The sequence below is a fragment of the Adiantum capillus-veneris genome, chromosome 5 (assembly GCF_014529385.1).
Source record: "Adiantum capillus-veneris isolate H3 chromosome 5, ASM1452938v2, whole genome shotgun sequence".
Lineage (NCBI taxonomy): Eukaryota > Viridiplantae > Streptophyta > Polypodiopsida > Polypodiales > Pteridaceae > Adiantum > Adiantum capillus-veneris.
Window position 1 is genome coordinate 108,421,486 of NC_140935.1, and position 14,226 is coordinate 108,435,711.

The 14,226-nt window shown below is 41.4% G+C and overlaps 1 protein-coding gene and 1 pseudogene across 1 annotated transcript; one reads left to right on the forward strand and one right to left on the reverse strand.

Annotated features, from left to right (window-relative positions):
* The first annotated feature begins 316 nt into the window (after positions 1–316).
* Positions 317–6,386, forward strand: LOC147457888 (subtilisin-like protease SBT2.1). The gene is made up of 10 exons (XM_086512673.1): positions 317–489; positions 1,475–1,622; positions 1,727–2,121; positions 2,352–2,447; positions 2,528–2,600; positions 2,766–3,048; positions 3,120–3,448; positions 3,532–3,772; positions 4,859–5,140; positions 5,853–6,386. Exons 1-10 carry the CDS (start codon positions 329–331, stop codon positions 6,266–6,268), a joined length of 2,424 nt encoding a protein of 807 aa, XP_086368799.1. The 5' UTR covers positions 317–328; the 3' UTR covers positions 6,269–6,386.
* A 1,275-nt stretch (positions 6,387–7,661) lies between these two features.
* On the reverse strand, positions 7,662–11,485 carry LOC147457889 (uncharacterized; annotated as a pseudogene).
* Between the last annotated feature and the right edge of the window lie 2,741 nt (positions 11,486–14,226).

A 14,226-nucleotide genomic window follows, 5' to 3' on the forward strand; every position in this document is an offset into this window, starting at 1 on the left:
AATGGCTAAGCTTTGGGTGGACATGCAAGAGGCTTAGTTATTCATCCAGTGCTTTATATGGGCATAGTTGGTATAGTTATCTATAATTGCATGATAACTTAAGCCTGGCGTGACCACCACCTAAGCAGCTGAAGTAAGACCTACTACCATGAAGCGTAAGTGTGAGAATGCTCGTACAAGACTGGTTCCGTGAAAGCAAGCGCAAGCTCTCTTCAAAGGCACCCAACCCAAACCCAATTTCAGAGAAAAGAAGATGTGTGCAAAAGCAGCACATATATAAAGAGAGAGAGCCAACCAATAACCCGCATTCATCATTCACAATCACAAAATGCTTCGCTGCTTCTCATTGCTCTTGATCTGTGCTTTAGTACTCTGTTGGAGCTGTCACGCTTCCCAGCAGCATGTTTGTTTGGTGATGCTTACAAACCCTCCAGTGGTTCACCTTTTTGACAACTCCCTCTCAGAACGCACCCACATCTACCTGCCCAGGTTATATCAAACCAACCTCCCCCCCCCCCCCCCCCAAAAAAAAAAAAAAAAACAAAAACACACACACACACATGTTATAGGACTCCACTGGCACTAGGGCTCGGGAAAAGATAGGTTCGCTTTATCCAAAGCCCGTTCAAAATGAAAAATGGCCGATTCAAATTTGGGCAAGAAAGTTCTTTAACCGGTTCAAATTTAGAGTTAGCTTGTTCATATGCGTGTGAAAAAGTTCCAAAGCCAGGTCCACAAAAAATGTTTCTCTAGCCCTGTATAGGAGGCCTATGCATGTGCACACATGCCTATGTGTGTGAAATTGTCCATGTGTACGTTACACACGTACCCAATCGTTTGGGTAATGCGGGTTCTAGGAAAGTTAGGCTATGCACACATGCTTGCGTTTCAATTGTCCATGTTTGTGTTATGCCTCTATACATACATACACACACGTTATAGGAAACCCACTTTGCTTGCAGGCTACATGCATGCATGCACACACCCATCCGTAATTGTGCACGCAATTGTCCAAGCGTACGTTACATACACACCCAATGCATGTCCTCATTGTAGTGACCCTTCCCATGTCACATGTTTGCGCACAAAATGGGCAATGGAGTTTCACAAGAAGTTTTGGACAAATTCTCACAATAATTCCCACATTGTGACTTACATCCCCAACCCCCCACGGGGCCGGTGGTCCCTTGCCCCACATCGCACCTGGTGCCTCTCAAGCAAAAGCTCATAATGTTTTGCATTGTATGAAAAACACTAAAAAAGACTGTTTTCCTACATGAAAATTTTTCTAAATCTTCTTTTTAAAAGACACCCAAATTAATATAATTGTTGTATCGACTGAAAAAAGCCCGCATTGCTAATAGCATGATGCGAGGTAGTATCAACCAAAACAATTGTTTAATTGATAGGGATGGGCCTTAAGTTCTATTATTTCTTTTTTCTGGCAATGCTGATTTTGCTTCTGATCATGTAGCCAATTTTCTCCAATTGAATATGCTGCATACTTAGTTAGCACCCATGACACTCTCCTTGCAAGCACTTTCAGCAGTGGAACTTACAAGAAGCTTTACAGTTATACGCACCTTGTAAACGGATTTTCCGCATTTCTAACCGCACAACAGGCAAATCAAATGATCCATTAAAACTGTGAGTACTCTTTAATGAAGGAAGACTTTAACATGATGCCAGCCAAAGAAACTCAATAAACTCTGGTTACTTGGATTAGGCTGATATTCTCTATCAGAAAGAAGAGGTCGTGCTGGTGGAAAGAGACACCAAATTAAGCATACAAACCACATACACTCCATCTTACCTAGGGCTCCCTGGTGGAGCATGGCAAGAAGAAGGTGGAGCTATAAATGCAGGAGAGGGCATTGTGATAGGCATTCTCGACACCGGAATAGACCCCACACATCCTAGCTTCTCTGCTAACACATTGAAGCCATACCCGAAGCCCGATCGATTCCAAGGCTCCTGTGAAGTGGCACCCGAGTTTCCTGAAGGATCCTGCAATAAGAAGCTTGTGGGTGCTCAGCACTTCGCAAAAGCGGCCATCGCTAGTGGAGAATTCAATGCCACATTTGACTTTGCATCGCCGTTCGATGGGGACGGCCATGGAACGTAAGTATACAACATTGTAAACTACTTTCCTACCGCAATGCAGTGTTAAGAGGTACATTTTGCCGTGTGCATGAGGGTCTCTCAAGCATGGCCTCTTCCTGTAAAATCAGAAGTACCCACTTTCCCACGATCTTAATCACTTTCAGATGGCATTCTTTCTCATATACTACATTTTCTCTTCATTACTTTGGTGGAGATTGCTTAACCATAATTTTACTTGTCGACTTTAGCCATACAGCTTCCACTGCCGCTGGAAACAACGGCGTTGAAGTGATAGTTGATGGTTTAAGCTTTGGATTTGCTAGTGGCATGGCACCTCGAGCCCAGTATGTGCCTCTACCCACTTTGTAGAATGAATGATTCAAATAGAGACTTCTATTAAGAGCCAATTGATTTCCTGCCACAGCATTGCAGTATACAAGGCACTCTACCGAGGTGTTGGCGGATTTATTGCAGATGTTGTGGCTGCCATTGAGCAGGTATGTAGCCAGTAAATCGGAGAAGTTTTGGATTTTTCACCTCTAAAAATTTCTTTTTGGTATGGGTTAATGATGCCCTGGCCCCAGCTTGGCTATATAACTGTAAGAAGTCCGTATGCACTACATATTGAATTGTTTGAAAACCTTAAAATTAAACCTCGACAGGCTGTCAAAGACAAGGTAGACATATTGAGCCTCTCGATTGGTCCAAATGGCCCACCACCAGGGATTGCGACATACTTCAACATCTTTGACATGACAATGCTATCTGCAAACAAGGCCGGAGTATTTGTTGTGCAAGCTGCGGGCAACGCCGGGCCCTCCCACCAGTCAATCTTGTCCTTCAGCCCTTGGATATGCTCTGTAGCCGCAAGCGTTCACGACAGGACCTATCCAAACACTCTCATTCTTGGCAATAACAAGACAGTTGAGGGAATTGGTCTTGCAAGTAAGCCCCAAACCCATTAAAAACTAGTGCCAGAAAGGACTGTTTTCCAAGAGTGTTACCTTCTTTTTCAGGTGGTACCCCTGGCAATAACATGCACAATCTCATATTAGCAAGCGACGCTCTCAAGGGCGATGGCAGCACACTCCCAGATGCCAATGACTGCCAAGATCCAAGCTTGTTCAAGGTGGATATGGTGCAAGGGAAAGTCATCATTTGTAGCTATACCATAGACTACATTTTTGGAGGAGAGTCTGTGAATAAGGTGGTTAGTGCAGTCCAGAACTTGTCCGCTGTTGGCATGGTTATGGTTGTGACAGCCGACTTCGAAGGTGAATTAACCATTCCCCTCATTCCATTCCCAATACCTGCTATTATAATACCAACCACGGAGGGAACAAAGGTATATTTCTCATATGTAAAATACTGCCAAAAAGAAACTACTCATGGGACTTTTCCTCACTTTTCGTTATACAATATATGCAGACTCTGTTAGACTACTACAATGGCGCATCCAACGATACGGCGACTGTGCGCATTACTGGGAGTGCAAAAGCGAAATTCGGCCATGAAGCTCCCAAAGTCGCAAAATTCTCATCAAGAGGACCAGACCCTCAAAATGACGATTTCCGGGCAGCTGATGTACTGAAGCCAAATATAATGGCTCCAGGGCATATGATTTGGGCTGGCTGGTCTTCTGTTGGAATAGACTCTTCAGCATATCAAGGTTGCTACTCTTCTTTGAAAGTGCAGGGATGATGCTATAGATTTACTTATAGATAAGCATGTTGTGTTCCATATGTCTGCAGGGAAGGAATTGCTATGTAGACACTTCACATAATACACATGCATAGTACTTCGTATAGCTTACATATATAGTCATGAATCAAACCAAAATATACCTCAGAGAGTCTAACAAAATCCCAGAGGAAAACAACCTCATGGTGGTAATATAGAAGATAATATGACCATTAGAGCTCTATCACACATAATATTGACTAAACACTATGACATCCCCACTAACGTTATCAATGCTCAATAGGGTTATCAATCCATGCTTCCCTGTCCCTCCATCTCTGCATGCTAATTTTTTCATTTTCAACAATGGCTCAAGGAAAACAGGACAACTTGGTCAAAATAAGACCTAGCACTAGACGTTGCATTACAAGAAAAACTTTCATTTATAGCAAAATTAAAAAAAGGTTGACAAACGCATGCACACTGCTGAGTCGTGCATCAATCCTAGCTTGTGGCATTGCACGAGTAGCAAAAAATAGGCATAGTGTTCCAAGTGAGTAGGTCTAGAGGTAGATATGACTGAGTTCACAATGTTAAGTCTATCCATTGGTATACTGAGCTCACAATGTTAAGTCTATCCATTGGTATACTGAGCTCACAATGTTAAGTCTATCCATTGGTATCAGAGGCAAATGCCCATAAAAGACACACAAGAATCAACAGCATAGACTGTACCCATGTCTAATGCCCATAAAAGACACACAAGAATCAACAGCATAGACTGTACCCATGTCTATAACGCGTATTACCATGCTCCCTAACAAGCGAGATAGGCACTGTATTTAAACACAAATGACGAACCTGACAAAGCATCTCCGATAAAGCTACTGCAGGTCATGACAGAAATCATAACCTTTGAAAATCAAGCATAACCAGTGAGTGCACAATGCATTTGGTGTATTCTTAGCAAGATTCGGCCATTGTTATAAGAAGACTATCATTTGCACCTTGCAACAAGTTACAAAAAAACTACTTTTGACATGTTGTCCTTAGGATATCTGTGGGAATTTTGCAGGCCAAAAATTTGCAATGATATCAGGAACAAGTATGGCAACCCCTCACATCGCAGGCATTGCTGCCCTTATCATGAAAAAGAACCCACAGCTAAGTCCTGCGGCCCTTGCATCAGCTCTGGCAACTACTGCATTTACCGTGGATGAGCATGGAGAACCTTTGCTTGCCCAGAACCCTTCCAATGATACTAGTATTGAGCTCGGTCCAGCAACCCCATTTGATTTTGGAGGAGGCGCTGTGAATGCAACAGCCACCCTGGACCCAGGATTGGTCTTTGATGCTGGTAAAAGAGTGTTCTATTGTATCTTTACTGGGTGTTACAGCATGAAAAGCATGTAGAATCATGGGCTCTTGCTCATGCTCATTCCACAGAATACTCCACCTTCACAAGCTGCACCACTATTACATGCGGCAATATGCAATGCAGGGGATAGTTACAAACAGAGATTGCAAACAAAAATATGTGCGAAGAAGATGATGCACACAGATTGGATCCAATCCATCCCTTTCGAGCTCACTTTATGAGATTAACTAATACAAGCAAATACATGCACCAAGGAAGAGCTCGCTTGTGTATGGGGGCGGATTGGACCCAATTTGTGTGCCTTCGCACAAGCTTCTGTCTTTGCGTGCAATCTCCATGCGCAACTGTTCTCTGTCTTCATATTGCCACACAACACACACACACACACACACCAAGACAACATACTTCTACAAGTTAGTTGGTATACGCGTATCATGTGCACAATTTTATCTGTTTACTATTGCACACAATATCATGCATACATCATGCACATGGCTCCTCATATGAATCCATCATGCTTGATAATTGCACACAATATCATGCATACATCATGCACATGGCTCCTCATATGAACCTCAGAGTCCGTGGACCTGCTTGTGGCGTAGTTCTGGTTTGTACTAAAGATTGCACAACCTTTTAGAGAAAAGCTTTAAAGCCATTTGAAGGTTTTGGCATTGGTTTTTGCAATCAGGATATGAAGATTATGTGAAGTTTCTTTGCACAATACCTGGAGCAAGCAACGTGGTTCAGAATGCAACGGGGGTCACATGCGCAGATCCATCCTCACCCTCAGTCGCGGCCACAGACCTAAACCTGCCGTCGATCACCATAGCCAACTTGACAAGCTTGCGCATTGTGCCAAGGGTAGTGACGAGCATCGCAGTGGCTCCAGAGACTTATAAGGTGACAATTGTGGAACCCAGAGGAGTGCTGATCGCCATCAAGCCCATGGAGTTCACCATAGCTTCAAATTCAACACAGGAACTATCGGTCACCATAACTCCAGCAGAGAGCGATGGAAAGCCGAGCTTTGGCCACTTTCTGTTGTCTGGGAGCAACGGGCACAGAGCTCATGTCCCCATTTCGATAGTCGCCCAGAGCTCTTGAGGCAAAATGGGGGCCATCGGAATTTATGCCCAAATCTAAGGCTTTTACTGCGATTTGTATCTTAAATGTTAACCTTGGAAATTAAAACTTACTGAAATTAAAATCCGGAGTTTTTTTTTTCGGGAAATTTACACTTCCCTTAGTTCCCTATTAAATGTATCCATGAAATGGGTACGACACTAAATAAAATTTTATTAGGGTGGTACGCATGTCCTTTTGAAGGGAATCAACAAAGGTCCTCTTGGTTCACCAAAAGGTAAAGTGTGTTTTTAAAAAAAACTTAGACTTTTGTGTTTCGATATCAAAGAAAAGGCACGTGGAGATATTTCTCGCTCCCTCTCTGCCAGACGTTGCGTGCATGTGTGTGTGTGTGTTTTGGTTCAGCCTCAAAGGAGCTGCATGTGAGGGAGATTGAGCAGGTGTGACTATTGGTGCAACTTGCAGGAGACTTATGTGCATTGAGCATAGGCTTCTGTGTTTTTTTGTCAAGGAGAAGAAAGCAATCACGAACAATAGGCAGGATCAAGGGGGGTAAGGGATGATTTGATAGTCAGCAGGTACAGGTGCGGACGTAGCGGGAGCAACATTCTCTCTCTCTCTCTCTCTCTCTCTCTCTCGGGGATACCGGCTTGATGAGCAGAAGGGGAGCATAGGGGGAAGCATCGACGAGTGCCGAAGCTGCAAACATCAGGCTGTAGGGCAAGACACAGCGTCGAGGGGGATGAGGAGAGTGCGGGGGAACGGGTGATGGGTGCGCTTTCTCTTTGCGTGATGGTTTGCCTCGGCTTGACAATTCGTTAGATGGGGGGGGAGCAGCCAGGGACGGGCAAAAGATGACAAATCAGATCAAGGCCGAGGCAAGCGCATCTGTTGTGGTGTTGCAGCAGACCAGTCGAGGGGGATGATAGAGGCGGAGGCGAGCGGGTAGGTAGCTAATAGTGGCTCTTTGCAATCAGAGAGGAGCGCGACACTTTAATTTTTGGAATCTGGTGGAGATTCCAATTAATAGATAGCGAGCGAAATAGGCAAAAAGAAATTCATTTCTTCTAAGATTCCAAAGCATCTTCAAAAAGTTGCAGGAAAGTATGACAGAACTATGGGACTATTTAAAGGGGACATCATGTAGTTCACACATTTCTTTGGTCATAGAAATACAGAGAACAAAATTTTTTTGAAACAACAAAGTAATGAAGAGGCACAAAGGGAGCCGAATTTATGCATGGGAATCCACTTTCACTTATATCACTCGATGTACGTACCATAGTCGAAATCAATATTGTCGAGAGGGGCGCGTTAACACATTTAGCAATACAAGGAAAATGAAATTTATTTGAACCATGAAAGTGTAGAATATGTCAAGAATGAAATTTATTAGTAATATTATTCAACCGTGTTACAATTGCGATGCGACCTCAGTGTGCAAGCCATGAATTTGCTCTTGCAGCTGTGAGATTTGGACATCCATGACATTGATTTCGTATTCATTAATCATGGTTTTTATACTATCTACAGAGTTATTAATAAAAGTACGAAGAGTCGTTGAGTCCTCAGGAGTGTCTCCACGCAGTTGGTGCCACATATGAACGAGTATGTCGTGGAGTCTGTCGAGAGTTGCATCCTCCTCCAACGCCTGCGATTCTCGAGGTTGTGTCTCCTTGCTTTCCCGGGGACTGGACGTCTCCATCGAACCTGCAAAAAAACATAGACGTTCTCAGAGGAGTAGACGAGGACGACGTAAGTGAAGGAGTTCACAACATTCTATATACATCGTTCTAACTAGCAACAGTAGTGATCCCTCTCCTAGTAACAAGAGGAATGAAGTCTGCCCCTAGGACTACGTTTTCTTCATCGTCACTGTCCACTACGACAATGGGTTCTTTGCCTTTGGAGCTTGAAGGATTGGCGAGCATGCCTTGGCAAGCATCTACTGGGGAGGCGAAGGCATGCATTTCTGCAGACGCCGCGCTCGAAGGAGTGAGTTGCTGAGGGGTTGGCCAGTTCACCTGGTCACTGAGAGCAAAATGGCGACATCAAAGCGAGTCAGTACAAGAAGGTAGAATTGCAACACAAGTAATGAGAGAAAGATATAAATATACATGTGGTTTTCTTTCCACCTTCTGAGGAACCAATCGATTCGAGGTTGCGCATTCGTGTAGGCCTCGTCAAGGACGAAAATATCAATGACATCTTGGTATGTAGTGGATGAAGGGAAAATCATGCTCTGCCACAAAGCTTTGATCTTCTTCAAGGGCATCCCACGCCCTTGAAAAGGTGTTATCCATGAGGAGGACGGGTAGTACTTGCAAGACTTTAGCATATGGTGCAATGTCAATAAGAAGTTGTTACCGATTGGGTGCTACATATGGAACTTCCAGTACATAAGTGCACGGTGGAAAATATTTGCATGCGTCAAACAAACCCTATTCTTCAGCTCGTCGGCCCCGTACTGTGTGTAGTTCAATTCCCTTGTTGATATCGTTTGTTGTCACGTTGTGGGAGAAGTTCGCGTAATGTGGTTGGTCCATGTCCTTCATGCAATACCCCAACGTGCCATGGAAGGTGTGCATGTTCTTCTGCTTACGGCACGACATAGAATGTTAGCTCCGATAGGACATCCGACCCCAAGTATTGTTTTATCTTCTTGTTCACTGCGAGAATGGACGTCGCCATGATTCGAACGACGATCTGGAAGTGGAAGTGGAAGACAGTGCCGCCACGCTCGATCGAGCACATGCCAGCAACCGCTTCCTCCTCCACAAAGTCTTTCAGCCTCAAAAACAAAGCAACGTCCACGTCGCTTCCGCCAGTAGATACTGTTACGCTAAGCTCAAGCATTTTCTTGGGCTTGTTAGCTTCTGTGCGAGTGACTCGCTCTCCTGTTCGGAGAGCCGTGGCCTACCTCGGGATCTAATATAACACCCACCAATTGCTGGTTTTGCCCAAAAAAAAAAAAAAAAGGATATGTGAGCACTGGTATGTGGTGATGATTTCAAAGTTGCGTAATTTAGCTTATACAAATTTATGTACAATGTTCACAAAGATGCACCACTTTGCTTGCACAGAGGATATGCGAGGTCCTCATGGATATTTTGCTCCCTTTCAATCGCCATGAAAATTAACAAAGGGCTCAAACTCGCATTATATCTTCATAAGGGCAAAACAATCTATACATGAACCTTTTCAATGCAGAAGAAAAATGAGACTAGTATGAGGGATCTAGCATGCCTTGACAAACTTTTACATTGATATTTTATGTTTTGTCTAATTTTTTATTGCTTCCCATCTAGTAAGAGTTTTCAATACAACTCACCTTCACCTTCCCACAAACTGTAGGCTAACCCCGAGCAATGCAAGGTAGAGAAAAGATAACAAAAAATCATTTTCATTTTTGGAGAAAAAATTACTACTTTCGGTGCCTTGAAAGTATCAAAAGTAGTAATTAAATGTTTGGTTCTAAGCCTACATGTATTAAAATTAAAAAAGAGTAGTAATTGAATGTTTGGTTCTAAGCCTACATGTATTAAAATTAAAAAAGAGCTTAAATTCTTTCTATTTTTAATACACATAAAATAATGATAGATTTTGATGAAAGTTTCATCGTAATCTATCTCTATTTTTGTGTATTGTCTAGACATATTTGACTAACCTACTAAATGCCTTGATCACATAGTGATTAAAAGCATTTTTTAATACATAGAGTATACTTTTAGAGGGTAGATTGTTAATAAAAAGTACAAATGCAATTATTTCTAAATAGGCTTAAGATTGTTAAGTGCATAGAATCTGTGGGAAAAAAACCTTTTCAATTAAAAAAAATGTATTGATCAATTGGTAATCGATCGATAAGCTTAGTAATCAGTATACACTAATATTTATTTGAAAATTCACAAATTATTTGAGTATTCATAAAGAATATCGTATTTGTAGTATTATTTTTATTAATCCAAACATTTTAATATGCAATGCAACCATCATTGAGGATGCTACATTCCAATGGATGGGCATTATAAATTGAACCCATTTGCTTTTATATAGTTTATTGACCCTTAAACTAGACAAGATTGGAAAAATTGGGAGTTAGCAAATGCAAATGGTAGTTTGCAAACAATATTTCAAGGAATCATGAAATATGCATTGTGTGCATGAGATGCATACATGGTGGTGACATGGCACCACCTGACCCTGCTTTATAAGTAGTAGGGAATACCTACTTTTATCTCTATGTAATGTCCCTACCATTCTTTTCATTTTCATTTAATTTCATATTCCAGGTATTTAGGTATTTTCACTTGCTGAATTAACAAAAATTAGGGATTCTAATTAATCTTAAGCATCAAGGAATCGAAGCTCCTTGGAGGGATACACACACACACACACACACACACACACACACACACACACATACGTTTCATGTGCACTAGCTTCTCAAAACACAACAGGGCATTGTATGCATCTATGAATTAAATCCCAGCTTGAAAGTTGGTGAGAAAATAGGGTCCTATCAAGGAAACTCGGCATGCTACGAATGGGTTCTTATGTTGGACACCCAAATCGATTTCATTGCAAACACGTATTGGTGAAGTAAACCCAGAATAGATTTCCCTTTATCCATCCCTGCCAAAAGTAGCAAGTCTTTTGTTTGTCTAGTCTAGTTTTTTTTTTTTTTTGTTTTGGGGGGGGGGGGGGGGGGGGGGGGGGGGGGGGTATATTAATATTGCACATGAGTTCAACGTAATGGGCATTTTAGTATTTCAAATTAATAGAATTACATTTACAAAAGAAATTTCTTATTTCATTTTGGAAAAAAACCTATAAGTTTCTTAAGCAAAAGGGGTTGTTTTATTATCTTAGTGCATGTAAGTATAGGAGTTTTCCTAATACCCTTTTAATGCACGTGTCTAGAGTGGATTGTGGTTGGTCTTTGGTGTGATATGGAGTTTCCTCGATCAAATCAATCAACCTCTTGGGACCAAGGGTGTCTTTATCATTGTCATCATCTTCATCGTTTGATCTTGGAAAAGAATCTAGATTTGGATCGGTGGTACCATCATCTTTGTCCTCTTTGTTATCCTCATTTTCTTCCTCTCTTTCCTCTTTGTCTTCATCTTTGTTAGAGACATTGTTTGTTTCTTTTCCTGCTTGTAGGTGTTTGATCAGTTCGTGATTAGCGAATGCATTGGTATGCCTTCTGGCATAGTCCTCCTGGTTAATCTTCATGGTTTCACCAAACTTCTTTATTTGTCCAAATTTAGAGTGATGTTTCCTTCCAAATCCATAATGTTGACAAAGATTGGTAGATGTACTTGTCTAGAGTGGATTGTTTTAGAATGGCACTGGTTGCTATCATGATGGCTACCAACGCCACCCTATTTTTTTTCTACGAGTCAACTCATAATCAGGGTTTTTCTTTTGTAGATCTCTCACCATATTCTTATTCAGACTAGTCAACATGGAGGTTATTGCTTCCAAAGTCTTCATATTCTTCTTTCATTTCATTGATTAACTTTTTGTAATTCTCACCATTCTTTTGTTCTTTCTTCAGAGAATCTAGAGCTTTTGTGCTTCTTATTTCCATTTATTTTTAGAGTTGAAATCTTGTGCATGCAAGCTGCTTCTTGACCTGGATCAGTTCATCATACTCAATTTAACCTTGGATTCTAGTCGTTTGGGTGACTAGATTGAAAATAGTGTTCCAACCTTATTTGTACAGTGGCAATGTATCCATCTGTCAACATCCATCTTATCACCCTCAAACTTCATAACAATCACATCATAGAGTATAGCCATTTTTCTTGAGATGTCAAGATGTAATTTACCCACAAGTGATTGTTTTTGTAAGATTGATAGCCTATTAGTGAGACTTTGAAAATCATGATGTGCCTAGGACTGTGATGTGTCTAGTCTTGGAGAGATGGTGAAGCCTTGGATTTCCTCTATTGGCTTGGTGAACTTAGCCTAGGTAGACATATTGGGGTCCTGATATAGCTCAATAGCTCTTTTTAGAGTGCTTCGTAACAGGGGCATTTTACTAGTGTTGTCTAAAACCTTGTCTGCCATATCACCTAACCCTCCAGCCTGCTTTTTTGTAAATTTTCCTGAAGTAATCTTTACCTTATTAGTGTGAGCCACCACACTGTTCAACAAGATGGTGCTCAGATCACTAGGGCACCCCTTGTTCAAAGCGTTGTCTAATACAACACCGAATATGTTCTCAAACATGTATGTTGGATTGTTCCTCAAGATCAAAGATTTTGCTGCAAAATTATTGGTTTCCTTATGTTTCACGACTGACACAAGAATTCCTTGCCCGCTAGAACTACTCTTCGTCTTCACTCCTGTTGTTTCCTTATAAAAGGGTGTTGATTTCCTTCAGCTCTAGTGTTCCCTTCACAAAAGGGTTGATTTCTTCAATTGTGCAAAACTTGGGGATCTGGTGATAGGAAAGTCTAAACACGTGTGAAATTAGTGCAATCCAAACCTTGGGTTTCTAGTGATAGGAAAGTCTAAACGCATGAGTTGTATCTCATATTCATTGATGGTAATTGTGCCTATATTTATGTTAAAGGTGTCCACAACATGCTAAATTACTAGCATATCTATGGGTATATTTGACACTTTCATTAAGATTATCATATTCCAATTTGTGAGCAGATCCTTCTATGCATCTTTGAAAACATATTTTCCAATAGCTTGGTAGGAGATGTGAACTCTTTTTTTTTACAACCTGCTCAATAACTTGCTTCATAGCTTTAGAATATTTTGTCTTTCCAATGGCAGTAGGGTGAGTTGTACCTTGAGTGGTAAAAGAAGATGAGCTAGAACTAATTGATGAGAATGGAAGCAAGGCGATGAAATATGAAATTTCAAGTCTAGTGTTTGCAAGTAAAAGCTCTTGAGAGGATACTGATGTGTGGAAAGACTATGAAGAGGTTTGCAATGATAATTAATTATAGTCACGTATATGCCCCACAACAATTTTCATTCGATCCATGTGTCCCTCATTTTGTTCGCACCTAGGAGAAAGGAAAATCCTTAGTGACATGGAGAATATACATTGGTCGATCCTTGTAATGATCATCATACTAGTGCCCCAATAAAGTGGATATTCATTCCACCACTAGTGAGCGTTAAAAATATTCACGTGTCTAATTACTTCATATGCTTTTTGAATATCCGATTGAGTCTTCAAATAGTCTTGTTGCTTAAACTTATTTTTAGTAATCTCTAGATCATCTAAAGTTTGAAAAATATACTTGTTCTTATGAAATGTAGGCAAGATTCCTAGGCGTCATATGCCTCTCAGGGCTCTAGAGTGTGAGACCGTGGGTAGCCTAAATGCCTACTTTTAGCCATTATAGGACACCCCCGAGCTGGGTTTAGTCTAGCACGCGGCCTCTGGCCCTTGGCCTCTCATAGCCTAAATGCCTACTCACCTCCTAGCCATAGCCATTATAGGGCACCCCCGAGCCGGGTTTAGACTAGCATGTGGCCTCTGGCCCTTGGCCTGACATTACTCCCCCCTTGGAGAAGCGTTTTAGTCCTCAAAAACAAAAATGGGAAACTTCTTCTTAAGAGCACTAATGTTTTCCCATGTGGTATATTCCTCAGGTTTGTCTTTCCACTTGACTAATTCTTATCAATGAACATGATGATGTGTACTTAGATCATGGTAGTCAACTATACACATAGGTTCATGCAGTTGAGTAGGAGGTTCAATGAAATCAGCCAGAATTTGCTGATCAATAACATTGTCGTCCTTATATAAGTGTTGACGTAAACGACTTACATGAAATACTAGATGAGTACGAGAGTGCAAGTAATGAGAGTTTGTCATCCATATCACCAACTTGCTTGAGAATCCTAAAAGGCCCACAATACATCAGAGATCATTTAAGTGTTGTCCCAGTCTTCCAACTTTTTGAATGCTCTAGCACATGCAAAAATAACTATTCCCCTCC

Excerpts from the sequence above, each read along its gene's own strand:
- LOC147457888 (XM_086512673.1), top strand. The coding sequence starts at position 329 with ATGCTTCGCTGCTTCTCATTGCTCTTGATCTGTGCTTTAGTACTCTGT. Across the intron at positions 3,449-3,531 it reads CAACCACGGAGGGAACAAAG|ACTCTGTTAGACTACTACAA; the intron begins GTATATTTCTCA and ends CAATATATGCAG. Across the intron at positions 5,141-5,852 it reads AGGATTGGTCTTTGATGCTG|GATATGAAGATTATGTGAAG; the intron begins GTAAAAGAGTGT and ends TTTTGCAATCAG.